At 39.1% G+C, this 20,566-nt stretch overlaps 1 protein-coding gene across 23 annotated transcripts in view; it reads right to left on the bottom strand.

The window, feature by feature from the left end:
• ZDHHC20 (zinc finger DHHC-type palmitoyltransferase 20) overlaps positions 1–19,085 on the bottom strand; it is a 99,013-nt gene extending 79,928 nt beyond the window's left edge. For 3 of the 23 annotated variants that reach the window (XM_036297465.1, XM_036297449.1, XM_036297461.1), the window contains exons 1-3: positions 18,917–19,085; positions 11,141–11,167; positions 6,615–6,718 (exon numbers count right to left, since the gene is read on the bottom strand). In XM_036297465.1, the coding sequence (XP_036153358.1) occupies positions 6,615–6,718; positions 11,141–11,167; positions 18,917–19,034 (249 nt within the window). In that variant the 5' untranslated portion in view covers positions 19,035–19,085. Of the gene's footprint in view, positions 1–6,614; positions 6,719–9,374; positions 9,645–11,140; positions 11,168–18,916 lie in introns of those variants that run through there. The other 20 variants (XM_036297464.1, XM_036297467.1, XM_036297463.1 and 17 more) reach the window with 10 other exon arrangements.
• Positions 19,086–20,566: the final 1,481 nt, after the last annotated feature.

The raw sequence follows: 20,566 nt of genomic DNA, 5'->3' as shown, positions 1-20,566 counted from the left end.
CAGACAAGTGCCAAAACCGGTTTGGCTCAGTGGATGGAGCGTCGGCCTGCGGACTGAAGGGTCCCGGGTTCGATTCCGGTCAAGGGCATGTGCCTGGGTTGCGGGCACATCCCCAGTGGGAGGTGTGCAGGAGGCAGCTGATCGATGTTTCTCTCTCATCGATGTTTCTGGCTCTCTATCTCTCTCCTTTCCTCTCTGTGAAAAATCAATAAAATATATAAAAAAAGAAAAAAAAAAAAAAAAGAAAAGACAGACAAGAGAATGAAAGCCGGGTCTCAGTGGGACACTGCTTCTCTGAGAGACATGCCCGAATTTTATAGCAGATGCACGAGGCAAAGTAAGGGTGTGACCAAGATGTTTACAACATTCTCCTGGGTTTCAGTCCTACTCAACTACATGCATCTGAACTCTATCAAGCCTACATCACTCAGGCACGTGGGGCCACATGTTCGGACCATAGGTTGAAGCTTACAACTACAGCTGTTGGCTATAATTGTGCTGGGAGGACCCTGCCCTCCAAGCTGGGACTTGCACGTGGCAATGAGGGGACTATGCCCTCTCATCAGTCCAAGGCTTGAACCTGTCCAAAACACTGTAGCAGCTCCCCACAATAAAATTTTAATTCTGTTTCTTTGTTACTGATGTTGTGGCCCCACCCCATAACAAAGAAACAATTTCCGGAGGATGAGGCCCAGGAATCAGGATTTTAAAAAGATTCCCAGGTGATTCTAATGTGCAGCCAAGGTTGAGAACCACTGCTAGAGATAATATTAAAAATATACCTAAACGTGCAATTCTTTGTCCAAAAAATGAGCATGTTCAAAAATTAAATGAAAAGAATTTGGATATACTCGATGGAGATTTTCACACATATGTGAGTGATGATTCCATTGATTCCACAGATGATGCTGAAAAGAAAAATTTTCCCATCGAATTTCTTAATAGTATTACTCCTTTGGGAATGCCGTGTCATAAATTAAAATTGAAAGTGGGTGCAATCATCATGCTATTGAGAAGTCTCAATAGTAAATGGGGTCTTTGTAATGGTACCAGATTTATTATTGAAAGATTATGACCTAACATTATCGAAGCTGAAGTATTAACAAAATCTGCAGAGGGAGAGGCTGTTCTGATTCCAAGAATTAATTTGTCTCCATCTGACTCTGGCGTCCCATTTAAATTGATTCGACGACCATTTCCCACGATGCCAGCATTTGTGATGACTACTGATAAATCACAAGGACAAACTCTGGACAAAGTAGGCATATTCCTACCTGAACCCGTTTTTGCATATGGTCAGTTATATGTTGCTTTCTCTCGAGTTTGAAGAGCATGTGATGTTACAGTTAAAGTTCTAAGTACTTCATCACAAGGGAAATTAGTCAAGCACTCTGAAAGTGTTTTCTCTCTTAATGTGGTGTACAGGGAGATATTAGAATAAGTTTAATCACTTTATCAGTCATTGTTTGCATCACTGTTGTTTTTATATCATGTTTTTGTCGTTTTTATATCATGCCTCTGTTGTTATATCCTTTTGTTACTGTTTATTAATAAATTTATATATTATTTTCATACACATTTTACTAATTTCATCTCTCACACTTCTATTATAGAGAAAGGGCAAATAGCAATATTAAAATATCTCCGCTAATTCATTCCCTTTTTAAAAATATATATATTTTATTGATTTTTTACAGAGAGGAAGAAAGAGGGATAGTTAGAAACATCGATTAGAGAGAAACATCGATAAGCTGCCTCCTGCATACTCCCCACTGGGGATGTGCCCGCAACCAAGGAATATGCCCTTGACCGGAATTGAACCCGGGACCCTTGAGTCCAAAGGCCGATGCTCTATCCACTAAGCCAAAACAGTTAGGGCAATTAATTCCCTTTTCATGTGTACGAACTTCGTGCACCGGGCTACTAGTTAATACTATAAAGTACTTCCAAGAATGCTAAGGACACAGTAAGTGCCATCTAAATGCCATTATCTTCGTTTCTGTTGGGGTTTTTTTTTGCACATTGCACCCATAGGGTAATACAAACAAGTAAAACACCAATTACAATACTAGATAATAGAGTCATGACAAGGAAGGCAAGATGTGCAAAGCAGGGACACTGGATGCATAATTGGACAGGCAGTTAAACTTGTGGGAATAGGGAAGAAGTGGATATAAAAGCTTAAGCCCTGGCCAGAAGGCTAAATGGGTGCCAAAAACAACCAATAGAAAAGAAGATAATGGCATTTAGATGACACTTATTGTGTCCTAGGCATTCTTGGAAGCACTTTACTAGTATAGTATTAATTATACACTGAGTGGCCATATTATTATGACCGGTCAGATTATTATGACCACCCCAGCAGTACTTCGTTGGGCCACCTTTTGCCTTCAATACTGTGGCGATTCTTCTTGGCACTGACTCCATGAGATGTTGAAAGGTGATGTGAGGAATCTGACACCATGCCTGATGAACAGCACTGTCCAGTTCTGTGAGATTTGATGGTTGTGGAACCAGCTGCCTGATGGCTCTTTGAACTTCATCCCACAAATGATCAATTGGATTGAGATCTGGTGATTGTGGGGCCACCCAAGCAAGGTAAAGTCTCCCTCCTGTTCTTGAAAGCACTCCTGCACAATACGAGCACTGTGGCATGGCGCGTTGTCTTGTTGGAAGAAGCCATCTCCATTGGGAGACACCATCAACATGATAGGATGAACTTGATCAGCAACAATACTTAGGTATGTTGTGCTTTTCTGACGTTTATAATGGTCTGGCCCTCTAGTAACTTGAGCGCGAAATTATAGCTAATTTGCCTGCAAACGTCAGGGGGTCATAATAATCTGGCCATTCAGTATATATTACTATACATTTATTAATCACATATATTACTTGATTCAACCCTTAAAAGAATCCCATAGGTATATAGTACTGTCATCCTCACTTTACAGGGGAGAGGTCTGAGCTACAGACAGCTAAGTAAAGTCTCTGCCATCACACAACTGCTCAGTAGCAGAGATAAGAGTTGAACCTGGTCAGTCTGGAGCTAGTCTGAGTTCTTAACCTCTATACTATACTGCTTCTTAAAAGTATTACCAATTGCTTTTTCTCATTCTAATTTTTATTTTCCATAATGAGAACTAAATTCTCATGCATGCTATGTTTCAACAGCCATCATGACAAGTGATTGATTAAATAAAATCAGGCCCTTTTCTCAACTTAAGAGATTTAGATATGGATGGCATAAATTTAAGGGTTGACTATTACCAATGTCTGAAGAATGTACTTGAAGAAACACTGTTTTATTAATGTTTTATAATACCTCTTAAAACAAAAGCACACAATAAGAAAATGGACAAAAAAAATTGGCATTATCCACTAATGACGAATGTATATATAACTTATGATCCAGCAATGCTATTCCTATGCATCTACCCAAAAGAACTATATATGTATGCACATATGTATGTATGTATATGCATTTGTCCATGCACTAGAATGTTCACAGCAGCACTATTTGTAGTAACCTTTTTTTTTTAAATTAAATCTTTATTGTTCAGATTATTACATTTGTTCCTCTTTTTTCCCCCCATAACTCCCCTCCTCCCAGTTCCCGCCCCACCCTCCGCCCTCACTCCCCACCCACTGTCCTCATCCAGAGGTGCACGATTTTTGTCCAGTCTCTTCCCGCATCTCCCACACCCCCTTCCCCCACAAGAATAGTCAGTCCATTCCCTTTCTATGTCCCTGATTCTATTATGATCACCAGATTATTTATTCACTTGATTCTTAGATTCACTTGTTGATAGATGCATGTTTGTTGTTCATAATTTGTATCTTTACCTTTTTCTTCTTCTTCCTCTTCTTAAAGGATACCCTTCAGCATTTCATATAATACTGGTTTGGTGGTGATGAACTCCTTTAGCTTTTTCTTATCCGTGAAGCTCTTTATCTGACCTTCAATTCTGAATGATAGCTTTGCTGGATAAAGTAATCTTGGTTGTAGGTTCTTGGCATTCATCACTTTGAATATTTCTTGCCACTCCCTTCTGGCCTGCAAAGTTTCTGTTGAGAAATCAGCTGACAGTCGTATGGGTATTCCCTTGTAGGTAACTGAGTTTCTTTCTCTTGCTGCTTTTAAGATTCTCTCTTTGTCTTTTGCTCTTGGCATTTTAATTATGATGTGTCTTGGTGTGGTCCTCTTTGGATTCCTTTTGTTTGGGGTTCTCTGCGCTTCCTGGACTTGTAAGTCTATTTCTTTCACCAGGTAGGGGAAGTTTTCTGTCATTATTTCTTCAAATAGGTTTTCAATATCTTGGTCTCTCTCATCTTCTGGCACCCCTATAATTCTGATGTTGGTACGCTTGAAGCTGTCCCAGAGGCTCCTTACACTATCTTCGTATTTTCGGATTCTTTTTTCATTTTGCTTTTCTCTGTTGGGTGTTTTTTGCTTCTTCGCATTTCAAATCTTTGACTTGATTCTTGCGCTCCTCTGGTCTGCTGTTGGGTGTCTGTATAATATTCTTTATTTCAGTCAGTGTGTGCTTAATTTCTAGTTGGTTCTTTATCACAACATTGAGGGTCTCATTAGATTTCTTGAGGATCTCACTACATTTATCGGCGGCTTCCAGACAGTTCTTGAGAGACCTTAAAAGTGTGGTTTTGAGCTCTATATCTTCCATTTCTGACATTTGCGTCCTGTTTGTCTCCGCATTTTTTTTATCTTTTCTTGGTGCACCCTCTAGTGGTCTTTGTGCGCAGTCTTGTTGTAGTTAAGCCTCGATTGTTGTTGGCAATACCGGGGGTGATTTGACCTCCAGGCTAACTGGCTATGAGAGTCCTATTTGTAGTAACCTTAAACTAGAAGCTATCCAAACATCTGTACCCATCAACAGCAGAGGAGGTATATAAATTGTGTTATAGACCACAACTAAATACAAAATAATGAGAATGAATTTCCCATAATTGTATACAACAGTACGAACAAATCTCACAAATAGGATGTTAATGAAAGAAGCCACACACAAAGTATATGTCCTGTATGACCCCATCTACGTGAAATACTAGGCAAAACTAATCAGTGCTACTGGAGTGGCTTCCCATGAAGTGGGTTAGTGAAAGGGAAGCTACGGGAAGCTGGTAATGTTCTGCTTCTTACCTGGGTGGTGGTCACTCAAGTGTGTTTAGTTTGTGAAAATTCATCAAGTGTACACTATGGTATGTATATTTTTCTGCATATATATTATTCTATAAAAAGTTAAGTGGAAGTTGATCATTTTAAACATCTGGTCTATAAATTTAATGAATTATGAAGAGAAATAATTGCATTGTCATCATCAGCTAATATCTGAGTGCTAATCATGTGGCAGGTACTATATCAAAAGCTTTACATGAGTGAATCTCATTTAATTCTCACAAAAACATCTTACAGAGATAGGCACTATTATTAACTTCATTTTCCAATGAGAAACTAAGGCTCAGATTCATTAAGTAATATGTTACAGCAGAAAAACCAAACTCAGACGATCCTAACTCTAGGGAATATATTAAACATCTAGCTATATTAAATTACAGGTAAAGGTGAATTCAGGCAATGTCAAGGCAAGAGAGACACACTGGTCTTGAAACTTACTCTATGTAAACGTTCACTCATATTATTTTCCAGATAGAACCTTCAACTAGAAGAAACACTAGCCAAATTAAGGTGTAACAAGCAATACCCTAGACCAGCGGTTCTCAATCTATGGGTCACGACCCCTTTGGCAGTCGAACGACCCTCTCACAAGGGTCGCCTAAGACCATCGGAAAACACACATATAATTACATATTGTTTTTGTGATTAATCACTATGCTTTAATTATGTTCAATTTGTAACAATGAAAATACATCCTGCATATCAGATATTTACATTATGATTCATAACAGTAGCAAAATTACAGTTATGAAGTAGCAACGAAAATAATTTTATGGTTGGGGGTCACCACAACATGAGGAACTGTATTAAAGGGTCGCGGCATTAGGAAGGTTAAGAACCACTGCCCTAGACAATTTATTCCCACAATCAAATCAACTCTTTAGTTGTAGCATACTCATTCAGACCTGAGAAATATGTTAAAAGATTTCTAAAAACAAAACCTACTTTTCTAACTTCATTCTGTCCCTTAAGATTTTTTTACTCCAGTAACATAAGTATGTCTTTAAGAAAATATAACATGGCAGAATACAGTGGGGCCTTCACTTACGAGTTTAATTCGTTCAGAGACCGAGCTCGTTAAGGAGCTCGTTAACTCAAATTACTCTATCAACTCATTGCAAAAAGTCAGCCGAGAGACAACTGGTATCTCAAAAAACTCGTTAGTTGGGACACTCGTAAGTCAAGGCCCCACTGTATAAGTACAGCCAAACTTTAACACATCATTACTCTTTAACTATGCTATGTCAGTAGAGTTGTATCTGAGAATAAGCTTATGAGTCATCCACAATGCAGAATTACCAAGCAGGATCCATGAATGGAAACAGACAAATGCACTATATAATAAAGCTTTAACAAAGGTAACACAGGGAAAATATTTCCATAGTTATAGCATTTGGCAATTTACCAACATTAAATTTACCTCTTTGGAGGGGGAAGCGGGAGAGGTGAAAATTGTCATCCAATAGGACCATACAAACATAACAAAGAACAGATGAAAAGCCACAAGGTAAACAACGGCCTTTCCTGGTAAATAAAAACAAATAATATTTCATTGAATCCTGGTGAAAACAGAAAAAAGCATTACATTAAAACACAATATTTAGGGTCAGGAGGTTTAACCTAATAAAAAATAATTAAAACACACTAAAGATATAAAATATATAAAGTCCTTTATCTGCATGATGTAATATTACAGATATGAAGGTGCATTCTGTATTTAAGAGCATGGTTTATAGTTTCTGTAATATTAGTCTGAGATGAGATTTGATTTTATTGAGTTGCTGAAGATATAAGTTGAAACACCTCTTTCACTGGTTGCATTTCAAGCTCTTCTAAAAGTTAGATTTTCAATGACTTAAACCAGATTCCATTACTATGAACATTAAATCCAGTGCTATGGATATTAAATAAATGTTCTATTACTATGAACATTAAATATGAACTGAAAATAAAGGAAGTTCATAACACAGCAAATAATCATTACATTAGAAAAATTTAATTCTTGGATTGTTCAGAAAGATATCCTAAATTTCATTCTCCTTTCAACATAGGGTAATCAAAAATTTCAGCCACTTTGAATTTCTGTCATAACTCTTTCCCAAGTAAATTAGTGTAAGACTACAACATCTTTATCTCCAAATATTAACTCACTGTTGGGTTCTGTAGTTTTCTATTTGGAAGAAGTGAGAATGATTTCCACAAGAAGCAAGAACTATCTACCAGGTACTTAAATTCTAAGTTTAGAATTCAACATCACAAACCCACTAAAAAAACACAAGTATGCCCAACCTGTGTGGCTCACTCGTTGAACGTTGACCCATGAACCAAGTGGTCACTGGTTCAATTCCTGGTCAGGGCACATGCCCGGGTTTCAGGTTCAATCCCCAGTAGAAGATGTGCAGGAGGCAGCCAATCGGTGTTTCTCTCTCATCGATGTTTTTATCTCTCTATCCCTCTCCCTTCCTCTCTCACTAAAATCAATAGAAATATATTTTTTTAAAAGTTTGTTCTACCCATTTTAAATTTCAGATCAAATACTACTTCTTCCACAAAAACCTTCTCCATTACCTTATGAATTCATTACCCCTTCATACTCTACTCCCCAAATAATTTGCTCAGACTTCAATAAACCACTAGATTCATTAAAGTTAGTTGCTTAATATTTATGAGCTAATATAATAAATGCAAAACACGACAATGCCTGGCACATAATAAATCCTGTTCTTCCTTTGGTCTGAGGTTATTTTTCCTTATGTTTTTGGTTTTAAAAAAGTTTCTTTAAAAATAAAATAAAAAATTGTCAACTCAGAGACCTAAAGTAACCACAAAGGATGGTCTGAAATTAAACTTTAACTAAAAGCAGTTATGGTGGGCAGTTATGTCCTAGGCCTGTATATTCACTGACAAGGTCATACTTTACCTTAACTGAGACTATCTGTCTTTTTGCATCTATGATAACATACTCTTGAAGTGTCTGGGTAACTTGTACCTTCCCTTTTTCTGGACCCCCTGGGGCACAACCAAATGTGCTGAGCGCCAGGGCAGATACCATAACCTCCTCTTATGTTCAAATTTGCCTTATTTTCATTTCCATTAAAACTGATGGTAATCCTCATTGAAAATCCTGGATTCTCAAAATCGGTACTTTGTATCATCTCTGTTCCCTCCAGTGTTCTACCCAGTGGATTCAATACAATTTCTTTACTTGCTTTTTTCCTTTGGAAAAGCATGCTGGAGCTCAGTCTCCTACTGTTATACCAACTGTCAACTTCTTAACTCACTTCACTGATTTATACTTTTGCCTGGCCTGATATTCAATCAAGTCTATTAATCCTCATCTACAGAATATCATATAGCTTTGAAATAAATGGTAACCTAGAATTACTTTAAACTTGGTCATTTAGTTACTTACACTACGACCAAAATATAAAACAATATACTCCAAAAATATGTTAAAAAACATTTAACATATTTTCAGAATATTTCAGCTCTCCATAAGAATAAAAACAAAATGGCTTTTGCTTTTAAAAATTGTAACCCTCAGTTACAAAACAGGTAAAATAAATCTCTCAGTATGATGCCGGTAACATAGTAAATACTTAACAGATCATTATTATTATCAAGTTGATATAGGAAAGGGGCATTAGAGCTATATAAATTAACTAAAGTCAAACAAAGTTAAGTCAGGGGCCTGCTACATGCTGTCTGACACAAAACTCAGCTGACTGGAGATGCAAGCAGATCATGAAGAGCCTCTGGACAAAGAAAATTCCTGCAAAGATTAACAGCTTCTCACCCATACCTTATCATTTACACACACACCATAAAGCAGTGGTTCTCAACCTGTGGGTCGCGACCCCTTTGGGGGTCGAACGACCCTTTCACAGGGGTCGCCTAAGACCATCGGAAAACACATATATAATTACATATTGTTTTGTGATTAATCACTGTGCTTTAATTATGTTCAATTTGTAACAATGAAATTGGGGGTCACCACAACATGAGGAACTGTATTAAAGGGTCGCGGCATTAGGAAGGTTGAGAACCACTGCCATAAAGGGAAAACACAATGCCACAAAATATACCTTGTAAAGGTTAGAGTTAATCTCAACCTTTTCCCACTCTCTATTTCCCCATACCAGCAATTTTCCATAGAAACTACAAACAGATGTAAGTCAACCTGTAGAGATGGTTGGGATCTATCTTCCTTCTTTGGTGAGGAGAGTCCAGTAGAGTGGTTTTTCTTGCTTGTCCCCTCTACTCAATAAAACCTGCTTTTCCACTTTAACCTCTTCTCTGGCTCTAGTCTTGAATTCTTTTCTGCTCCAAGCCCAAATAACCTCTTGGCTCTGGGTTCAAGTTGCCACTCGAGACTTGCCCCTCCAGCATCAAAATTATGATGCAGCCTGGCTAGTGTAGCTCAGTGGTTGAGCATCAACCTATGATCCAGGAGGTCATGATTCGGTTCCCAGTCAGGGCACATACCTGGGTGTGGGCTCGATCCCCAGTAGGGGGAGTGCAGGAGGCAGTCGATAGATGATTCTCTCTCATCATTGATGTTTCTCTCTCTCCCTCTCCCTTCCTCTCTGAAATCAATAAAAACATACTTTAAAAAATATGATGTAAAGAATAAAAAATATTGCTTTTAAGTAAGTTTGAATCAATTTGATTGCTAATAACAAACTTCTGGTCATATATATGCTGGAAGAAATATATAAAGTAAAAGTTACCTAAGCAAATTAAATCAAAGCTGAAAGAAAAACTGAACCTATAAATCAAAATATCTGATTCAAATATCATCTATAACTGAATTAAAGACTAATAAGCAAACAAAAAACATCATCAAAACACTCTTTGGAAGACATGGGGAAAATAGCCCCAAGAAATAATGATACAAGTTTAAAATTCTGTTGTAAGAATTTCAGAAATTCTCTGCATTCTGTATGTGCGTATTCAACATATGGAAAACAGTACTGATTTAAAGGAAGAAAAGCATGTCTACCAAGATTGAGTTTGTTCTGTTAATGAGAAACCAGATTCAAAGGTAACTTGAGATTTACATGAATGCCTAATTATTTCCAGTAATAAGGATAAATATTAATTTCTAACTATTCAACTGTTCTAGAAATCCTCTGGATTTCCATATCTCAAATCAAATTTTAATTTTGAAATTTGATCTCAATAGGTAGAAAAATTTATTTTATCTCAGTGAATTTTGAGCAAATATTCTTCTCAAAATATTGTCATTGACTAGTCATTATAAAAACTTTAATTCCCTTTCAAAATGAACAAGCAATCTTCATTTTTACAGTCTGCCTATTTAACTAATTGTCAGTGCTATTTTTAACAAATGCACAAACAAAAAAAAATAAAATTCCTTCCTCCACCCTAGCTAAAACTGATATTAAATATCTAAACTATTACTATAGAATTCTAAAGTCTATACAAGGCAGAAATATATATATAAGTATACCAAAGAAGTTTGGGTACTAGGTGCCTTACAAAATAACAACTAACTAATAGTGCAAAGAAGAATATATTGAGCCCTAGCCGGTTTGGCTCAGTGGATAGATCGATGGCCTCTGGACTGAAGGGTCCCAGGTTCGATTCCGGTCAAGGGCACATGCCCATGTTGTGGGCCCAATCCCCAATAGAGGGTGTGCAGGAAGCAGCCAATCAATGATGCTCTCATCATTGATGTTTCTATCTCTCTCTCCCTCTCTCTTCCTCTCTGAAATCAATAAACATATATTTTTTTAAAAAAGAATATATTGAATGTATAGAAATAAACCCAGTATTACATCTCATTTTAGTTACTTAAGCTTAAAATATATATTGTCTTTCTAAAAATAAAAGCACAAATAGTCATCACTAAATAAAAAGTAGGAAGGTTGCAATTATGATACCATAAGAAGTCTACTTAAACTGAGACTAAAAGTGTCTTACCATTTTCTCCATTTCCAGAAAGAGTAACTAGAATAAAAGAAAAAACAATGAATAAATATACTTTAAACATTTTGTACATAAGTTTTATCGCCAGTTGACTATTCATCTTAATATCATTTTCTTTTTTCTTTTTTAAATATATTTTATTGATTTTTTACAGAGAGGAAGGGAGAGAGATAGAGAGTTAGAAACATCGATAAGAGAGAAACATCGATCAGCTGCCTCCTGCACATCTCCTACTGGGGATGTGCCCGCAACCAAGGTACATGCCCTTGACCGGAATCGAACCTGGGACCTTTCAGTCCGCAGGCCAACGCTCTATCCACTAAGCCAAACCGGTTTCGGCTTAATATCATTTTCATAAAAACAAAGTTTAGTTATAAAATGTAAACACTAATACAACTTTAGAATTGCACAAAAGTCCTAAAAACACTAAAATGCTAAAATTCAAATTATTTATCATTAACACTGCACATTACACATTTTTTCCAGACCTTTGTTCATTTTAAGTGTATCCATATGTTTATAGTTTGAAGTATCTTTAGCTCTTTCCTTAATGCTACCTAAAGAATGAACAGGAATCTCCTCTATGGCACTCAGAGTTATTTAGTCTGTGATGTATCTCTATAGAGGTTTTTAAATAATTTATTTGGTATCATATTTGTATCTCTTTGTTTTTACAATGAAAATCTTAGTTCCTAATTAATTTACTTATTTGTTTTTTCCTAAAATATACATAAAATAGTTTAAAAACTGCATACTAGTTTAAGATTTCTTTGCAACTTTTAAATTTATTTGGCTTGGCTTTAAACTATATCCCACTAAGGAGTACTATGTTCAAAAGTCATTTGAAATAATTCTTTCCTGTGTGTAGTGATAGTATAAAATCAAGTTCATTTTTGCCCCAACCGGTTTGGCTCAGTGGATAGAGCGTCGGCCTGCGGACTGAAGGGTCCGAGGTTCGATTCTGGCCAAGGTCATGTACCTTGGTTGCAGGCACATCCCCAGTGGCGGGTGTGCTGGAGGCAGCTGATCGATGTCTCTCTCTCATCGATGTTTCTAACTCTCTATCCCTCACCCTTCCTCTCTGTAAAAAAAAAAAAAAAAAAAAAAAATCAAGTTCATTTTTAAAAAGAAAAAATAATTTAAAAATTAAGTTCATTTATTTCATGATTTCAAACTGAACTGTTTGCTTTTATTTCCCTCTTTTATTTTTTTCAATCTGAATAATCTGAATAAAGTATCAATGGTTTAAAAGTCAAAACTCTATAAAGAGGTACTCAGAAAGGCCTGGCTTTTATTCCTCATCCCAAGTAATCATTTTTATTAATGTCTGTTTTATCCTTCTAATATTTCTTTTAGCAAAATAAGCAAGTAAGTACACACAGGGTGAGGTAAAAGTAGGTTTACACAGTTGTTTATATGGAAAATAATACATTAATAAATAATAATACAAGTATAAGCTCTGTGTTTCCTATACTCACAATTGTAAACCTACTTTTATCCACCCTATATTTCCCGTTTCTCCATTTATAAACCATTCCACACCTTTTTTCCCATCATTATACATGAATACATGGACACAATCATGGCTTGTTTGTAAAGCACTGCACAGTACTCCATTGTATGGGAGTTCCAGTAATACGATTAGGCCTCTATTGATAGACATCTGGGTTGTCTATAATCTTCTGCTGCTACAAATGATGTGGCAATAAATAATTTTATGCATGTGTCATTTATGGAAGTTTATTTTCAGTGTAGATTCCTAATAGTAGGATTACTGGACCAAAAGTAAATCTGTCCACTTATCCCCAAAATCCCTGTTTTAGGGGCTGTACCATTTTATACTCCTACCAGTGCTTTAGCAATGTCACCATCAGAAAGGTCCTAGGCTGGCCCTGGCTGGTATGTACAATGGTTAGAGCACTGGCCTGCCCACTGAAGGGTCTTGGGTTTGAATCCCAGTCAAGGGCACGTACTTAGGTTGCAGGATCAAGCCCTGCCCTGGTTGGGGCAAGTGCAGGAGGCAATCGATGTGTCTCTGTCACATTAATGTTTCTCTCTCCCTTTCTTCCTCCCTCCCTGCCTTCCTCTCTAAAACCCAATGGGGAAAATATCCTCAGGTGAGGATTTTAAAGAGAGAGATAGAGAGAGAGAGAGAGAGAGAGAGAGAGAGAGAGAGAGAGAGAGAGAGAGAAGGGAGGAAAGAAGGAAGGAAAAGAGAGAAAGAAAGAAAGAGAGAAAGAAAGAAAGAGAAAGAGAGAAAGAAGGAAGGAAGGAAGGAAGGAAGGAAGGAAGGGAGGGAGGGAGGGAGGGAGGGAGGGAGGGAGGGAGGGAGGGAGAGAGGAGAGAGAGAGAGAGAGAGAGAGAGAGAGAAAGAAAGAAAGGAAAGAAAGGAGAGGAAAGAAAGGAAAGAAAGGAAAGAAAGGAAAGAAAGGAAAGAAAGGAAAGAAAGAAAGAAGAGCCCTGGCTGGGTAGTTCAGTTTGTTAGAGTGTTGTCCTAATATGCCAAGGCTGGGGGTTCGATTTCCAGTCAGGGCACAGACAAGAAATCAACCAATGAATACATAAATAACTGGAATAACAAACTGATGTTTCTTCTCTCTCTCTCAAATCAATACAAAATAAATAAATAAATAAATAAATAAGAAGGAAGAGCACTAGAAATGGTAACTACATGGGTAAACACGTAACATTTGTTTTCTTATTATTCAAATCTTTAAAAAAAATAATCTGTTTGTTTAAACAAAATGATAGCAATATAGTGTAAGTTTTACAACATAAAATGTATGACAATAGCATAAAGGTTTGGAGGGAAGAAATGAAGGAATGCTTTTATAAGGTAAAAGCATGTGAAATTGTATATCACTTGAAGATAGGTTATGATAAGTTAAAAGATGTAAGCTATAAACCTTAAAGCAATCACTAAAATAAGAGTTACAGCTAATAAGCCAACAAAGAAGAGAAAATCATAAGAATAATTCAGAAATTTTAAATCATTTAAAAGTTGATTAATTCAAAAGAAGGAAGGATAGAACAGATTAAAAAATAACAAATGAGAAGGCTTAAACTTAACCATTTCAATAATCACATTAAATGTAAATAGTCAAAACACCTCAGTTAAAAAGGCAGAGATTGTATAGCATGGTGACTATAGTTAATGATACTGTATTGTATATTTGAAACTTGCTAAAAGAATAAATCTTAAAAGTTCTCGTCACAAGGAAAAAAACTTGTAACTATTTCTGGTGGTGAATGTTAATTATATTTGTTGTGGTGATCATTTTTCAATATAGATACATATGAATAGTATGCTGTAGTCCTGAAACTAATATGATGCTACATGTCAATTTTTTAAAAGGCAGAGATTTTCAGATTGGATTAAAAAAAAAAAAAAAATAAGACCTGCCCTAGCCGGTTTGGATCACTGGTTAGGGCATTGGTCCATGGATTGCAGGGTCAAGGGTTTGATTCCGGTCAAGGGCACGTACTTCAGTTGCTGGTTCAATTCCTGGCCATGTCTGGACATGTGTGGGAGGCAACCAATCAATGTGTCTCGCTCACATCAATGTTTCTCTTTCTCTCTCTCTCTCTCTCTCTCTCTCTCTCTCTCTCTCTCTCTCTCTCCCCCCTTCCAGTCTTTCTAGATATCAATGTAAAAGATATTATCAGATGAGGATTAACAAAACAAACAAAAAAGACAAGACCTACTATATGCTGTTTACAAAAAATGCATTTTTTAAAATATATTTTTTATAGATTTCAGAAAGGAAGAGAGAAAGACAGAAACATCAATGATGAAAGAGAATCATTGATCGGCCGCCTCCTGCACACCCCCATGGGGGAGCCTGAAATCCAGGCATGTGCCCTGATAGAGAATCGAACCGTGACCTCCTGGTTCATAGGTCTGTCGACGCTCAACCACTGGGCCACACCGGCTGGGCAAACAAATACATTTTAAATATACAAATATAAACAGGTTAAAGTAAAAGGAAGGAGAAAGACATACCATGCTAACACTAATTCAAAGAAAGATTAGTATACATGTTAATATTTGCCAAAGTATATTTCAAAGTAAACAATATCACCAGGAGTAGGAAGGTCATTTCACAATGATAAAAGGTCAATTCATCAAGAGGACACAACAATCCTAAATATATTTATAATTTTGTTAATACTTACCAAGGATATTTTCCCATTGATTTTTAGAGAGAATGGAAGGGAGCAGGAGAGAGAGAGAAAAACATTGATGTGAGGGAAACACATCCACTGGTTGCCTCCTGCATGTGCCCTGACCAGGGTTGGGGAACAAACACAAACCCAGGTATGTGCCCTTAACTGGGAACTGAATCCTCGACCCTTCGGTCCAAAGGCTGATACTCTAACCACTGAACCACATAGGCCAGGGCATCAGATGGCTATTATTGTGTTGGCTGTTGTCATTTTATTTGACAATCTAAGGGAAAAGAGGTCAGTGCCCCTGACTAAATAGGTACTGTATGATTTTTATTGATTTCAGAGAGGAAGGGGGAGAGGAGGAGGGGAGGGGAGGGGAGGGAGAGAGAAAGAAACATCAATGATGAGAGAGAATCATTGGTGGGCTGCCTCCTGCACACCCCCCACTGGGGACCAAGCCCACAACCCGGGCATGTGCCCTTGACCGGAATCCAACCTGGGACCCCTCAGTCCCCAGGCCGACACTCTACCCACTGAGCCAAACCAGCTAGGGCCAGGTATGGTATGTTTTAAAAATTCTTGCAGCACACTAGTGTGCCTCGCCACACGGGTTGAAAATCGCTGCCTTATAAAGGCTGTCCCAAAATTCATGCAAGAAGTAATTTTGATAGAAAACACAGGTTTATAATTAAAAATTGTAAATTTTTTATTGATTCATAAAGTATACAGTATAGGGTTATGTATGGAATAGCACATCGGGTAAATGGCCTCCACGGTTTTGCTGGCACATACGCAAAGCTGTGGTCTTCATTGTTCCTGCTCCTGGGCCATAATTGGTACTTGGTAATGCTTATCAAATTGAAGGGATTGAAATCAAAGGGCAACAGATATTAGAATCTGATTCAATAAACCAAGTGAAATTAGGCTTTTATTTATTTTTTTGTTGTTGTTAATGCTCACGCAAAATTCAAATCTTGCGTGAATTTTGGGACACCCTTTATAAATGGATAATAAATAATACTGAAATGTGCCCGAGTGTCCAGGTCTGGATAAACAAATAGACTTGTCTTCCATAGTAACTTATTTTTATTGATTTTAGAGAGAGAGGAAGGGGAGAGAGGGAGAGAGAAAGAGGGGACACAGATTTGTTGTTCCACTTATTTATGCATTCACTAGCTGACTTTTGTATGTGCCCTGACTAGAGAATGAACCCACAACTTTGGTGCATCAGGGATGCTCTAACCAACTGAGCTCCCCGGCCAAGGCCTACTTTATGGAGATTATTATGAGCATTAAATAAATTAACACATGTAAAGATAATTATTATCATCCTTTCCCATATAGTTTGATAAAGAATACCAGAAGCTATGAAAATTTTATAAAAATGATGAAAACAGCACATTAAGACACTTCTCTCAATTTAAAGTTACATAGTATTAATAAAAAATATAAAAAAGTTATATATTAATGTATTTCAGTGGGAGGGTCTGTGCTTATTAAAACAAATATACATGAATAATTTCAAGTTTGAATATGAGTCTGAACGAGTTTTTATGCTCAAGTCCAGCAGACCTCCCAAATTCTCCCTCCTCTAACTCAGATAACTTAGAAGTATTAAGTACAGGCACTATGTAAGACCTTTCACCATCAGTATTTTAAAATACCCTCATGGCTCACTAAAAATTATATGTATAATAGAGAGATGTAGTACATTCTAATACCCACTCAACAATTGTGTGACCTAACCAAAGAGCCTATTTGCTCAGTCTCATTTCTTACATCTGTGGCATATTGAAGGAAGAATGATGAAATGCCCCCCTCCATCCCCATTAGTGCACACAGCACTTCTTAATTCATGTTCATTTTCCTTTCTTTATGTTTGATGTCATCTTTCGATAGATTAAATGTGCAATTTCAACATAAATGCACATTTTTAGTGCTTCGTCAGAGACTTTACTTCAAAACCACTATGGGATTAAAATAGGGTGGGGACAATCTTCTGACAGAATTAAATAAGACAGGTACAACTTTTGTAATGAATGCCCACTTCCGAGTAAATAAGATAAAGTATTACCATAAGCTGATGAGAACCCTAGGATCACTATCACCTACTGGAAGTAGTCTCAAAAAAAAAAAAAAAAAAAAATACCTAACTCTAGCCAACCTTAATGGATTCAAAAATCATTGTTAGTAAACATTCTGGTCTCCAAAAAGACGAGACTAAATAATATTCAGCAGATTATTATTTGGGAATGTATTCCACAACTAATTTATTCTGGTTCTATTTTCCTTGGAATTAAATATTCCAGAGTACAAAATAATTTTCTTAAAGGTGGATAGTTTCATTTAAAAACCTATCTTCACCGAAACCGGTTTGGCTCAGTGGATAGAGCGTCAGCCTGCGGACTGAAAGGTCCCAGGTTCGATTCCGGTCAAGGGCATGTACCTGGGTTGCGGGCACATCCCCAGTAGGAGATGTGCAGGAGGCAGCTGATCGATGTTTCTCTCTCATCGATGTTTCTAACTCTCTATCTCTCTCCCTTCCTCTCTGTAAAAAATCAATAAAATATATTTTAAAAAAAATAAAATAAAATAAAATAAAAAAATAAAAACCTATCTTCAAGCCTTCTGAGGCAAAGCATTCTCCTCCACGTGTGGAACTCGGTTTCTGCCAAGTATTTATTTGAGAGCTGTACAAACCCGCAGAAGTCCTGGTGGTGTCAACCTTCAAGCGGAGTGGGCGGCACAGCTTTCCATTCACACGGCTCGTTTCTCTCTCAGGGGCTCTTTCTTTAAGTATATATAACAGCGGTCCTTTTGATGGCGTGGACTCGGCGTGGACGCGAAGGCGAGGGATAGCAAGGGGCTGCTCTGACAAACCCCGCAGACGGTGTGGCCCCCCGTTTCCCCGAAGAGCGGACACTGCCAGCGGCCAGACGGGCACAGGCCGGTGTCAATCTGAGCGGTCGCACCACGCTTGTTCCCTTAGGACAGACCAACCGCGCAACAGCCCAGAACAATGTTTGGATTGACAGCCAATTTCCTTCCATCTTAAGCACAACCTAACCAAACCAGTGTCCTAAACCTCTGAAGTGTAACGGGATGTGCCTTCCCTTTTCCAGGGACTCGGGTGAGAACTAACGAGGGAAACAGTTAAGGACAATAAAAGGAGATCTCAACATCTGAGGGATGAGCGAACTAGAAACCTCCGTCAGAAAACAGCAGCGAAGATGATCATCACCTCACTTATTCTTTGTCTAAAAGCAGTATTGTCTGCGAGTTCCTGACTCTGACGTGAAATAATGAACTTCCCACGCGCCGGCAGCGCAGGAGGCTGGAAGCGGCCGCCCGTCGCGTCCCCGGCAGTCGTCCTCGGCGGAGCGACCCCCCGGCCCCGCCCGCCCGCCGCCGCACTCGCGGCCTCCGCGGCCGCCGCCCCCGGCCGCCGCCCCCGGCCCGGCTCTTCGCTGCGAGCGTCACAGACGCAGAGCCGGCCACACACTTCCGCCCCGGCTCCTCCCGGAAGCCCTGCGGAGCGAGCGTCCACCCTACGGCGCCGCTGCGGGCCGCGTCCCGCCCGTCCGCCCGCCCGGTACTCACACACACACAGCTCCACCACGTACGCATAGTAGGACCACGCCACCACGAAAGTGATGAACAGCACTGGCACCCAGCCTGCGCCGCGTAGGCAGCAGCGCCAGAACCGCCCCGGCGCCATTTTCGGGGAGGCGGCAGCACAGCGGCCGTGAGGGGCGCGGCCCCGCCTCTAATGCCCGCGTCGCCTCACCCTGGGGCGGGTCCAGCAAAAGGGGCCGCGCTGGGGGCGGGGCCTCGATGCGACTCCGCCCTGGGGGCGGGGCGGGGCGAGGCGGGGCAGGTTCTGGAAGGAAAGGAGGGGGCAGCTGCCTGGGGAAGTGCTGAGGCGGAAAACACTACCTTGTCGGAGAGCTGAGCTAGTGGATGTCCTTTGTGTCTACAAACGACTCTCCTGGAGCCCGTTGTCAAGTGGGGCAGACCGTGCCCGCCAGGTGCAGGGGAGGACGTAAGTTGTAGTAAGGCTCCTCCGTGGAGGGCAATGTGCAGCTGTGATTAAGAACCGTGAACTTTGAAAACATCTGCGCAGCGTTTCAGGTCCAACCCCTCCATTTTTTGAAGATGGACTTAGTAGATGCCCGTGATTTAAGATGGGAGCCCTATAGAAGCTCTCAGTTCGATTTGAAACACAAACTGAAGGTTGAGTTGTGAGATGGGGAGCAACAGCCTCTCTTCCTGACCCCCAAGGGACTACTGAAATTTTGAGAATTTATTTACAACTGGAGTATTCTGTTAAGCAGTGCTTGTAATCATAAGAGAACATAAATGCAGCACTGTGAAGATAGCATAATACAAGTAATTCCAAACTGCATTTCCTATTGGTTGGACTAAGATTTTAGTTAGCCGCTGCTCAGTACAACTGTAACTGAAGGCAGGTTTCAGCTGCCTGCCACAAGGAAAGCCAAACTTATGAGGCAGATGCTGGTAAGAAAGAAAGTGGTTTATTCCAATGCCAGCAAACTCAGAAAGTGGGCGGGGTTCGCACCCAAAGCCCATCTTAACATCTCACCGGCAGCGGGGAGTTTTAGTAGGAGGGAGAGGGAAAGCAGAACAAAGAAACCGGGGAGGAGGGTATTTGAAAGTTCTCTATGTGTAAGACAGCGTAGTCCATGCCAATGATTATCTTGAAATTGGTCAAGCCTAGGTCTGGTTTATTTTTTTTTTAACTTTAAAAAAATGTTTTTGTTTATTTTAGAGAGAGAAGAAGGGAGAGGGAGAGAAAGAGAGAAACACCAATCAGTTGCCTCATGAACACACCCTGACTGGGGATGAAACCTGCAACCTGGGCATGTACCCTAACTGGGAATCAAACCATAAGATGATGCTCAACCAACTTATCCATACCAGTTAGGGCTTAACTTTCTTTTTTTAATCCTCACCTGAGGATTTTTTTTAAAAAATTGATTTTAGAGAGGGAGGAAAGGAGAGAGAGAAGGAGAAACATCAGTATGAGAGAAACACCAATCAGCCACCTCTCATATGCATCCTGACTGAGGATCGACCCCAAAACCTAGGTATGTGCCCTGACCAGGAATCCAATCAGCAACCTCTCAGTGCATGGGACTACACTCCAACCAACTGAGCCACCCAGCCAGGGCAGCAAAGGTTGGGTTTTTATGCTTGAGAATCAGCAATCCTCCTGGAGCCAGAATATCT

This window comes from Myotis myotis, unplaced genomic scaffold, assembly GCF_014108235.1.
Source record: "Myotis myotis isolate mMyoMyo1 unplaced genomic scaffold, mMyoMyo1.p scaffold_m19_p_3, whole genome shotgun sequence".
Lineage (NCBI taxonomy): Eukaryota > Metazoa > Chordata > Mammalia > Chiroptera > Vespertilionidae > Myotis > Myotis myotis.
The sequence above is the reverse complement of the archived record's forward strand: the minus strand, read 5'-3'. Positions and strand labels throughout refer to the sequence as shown.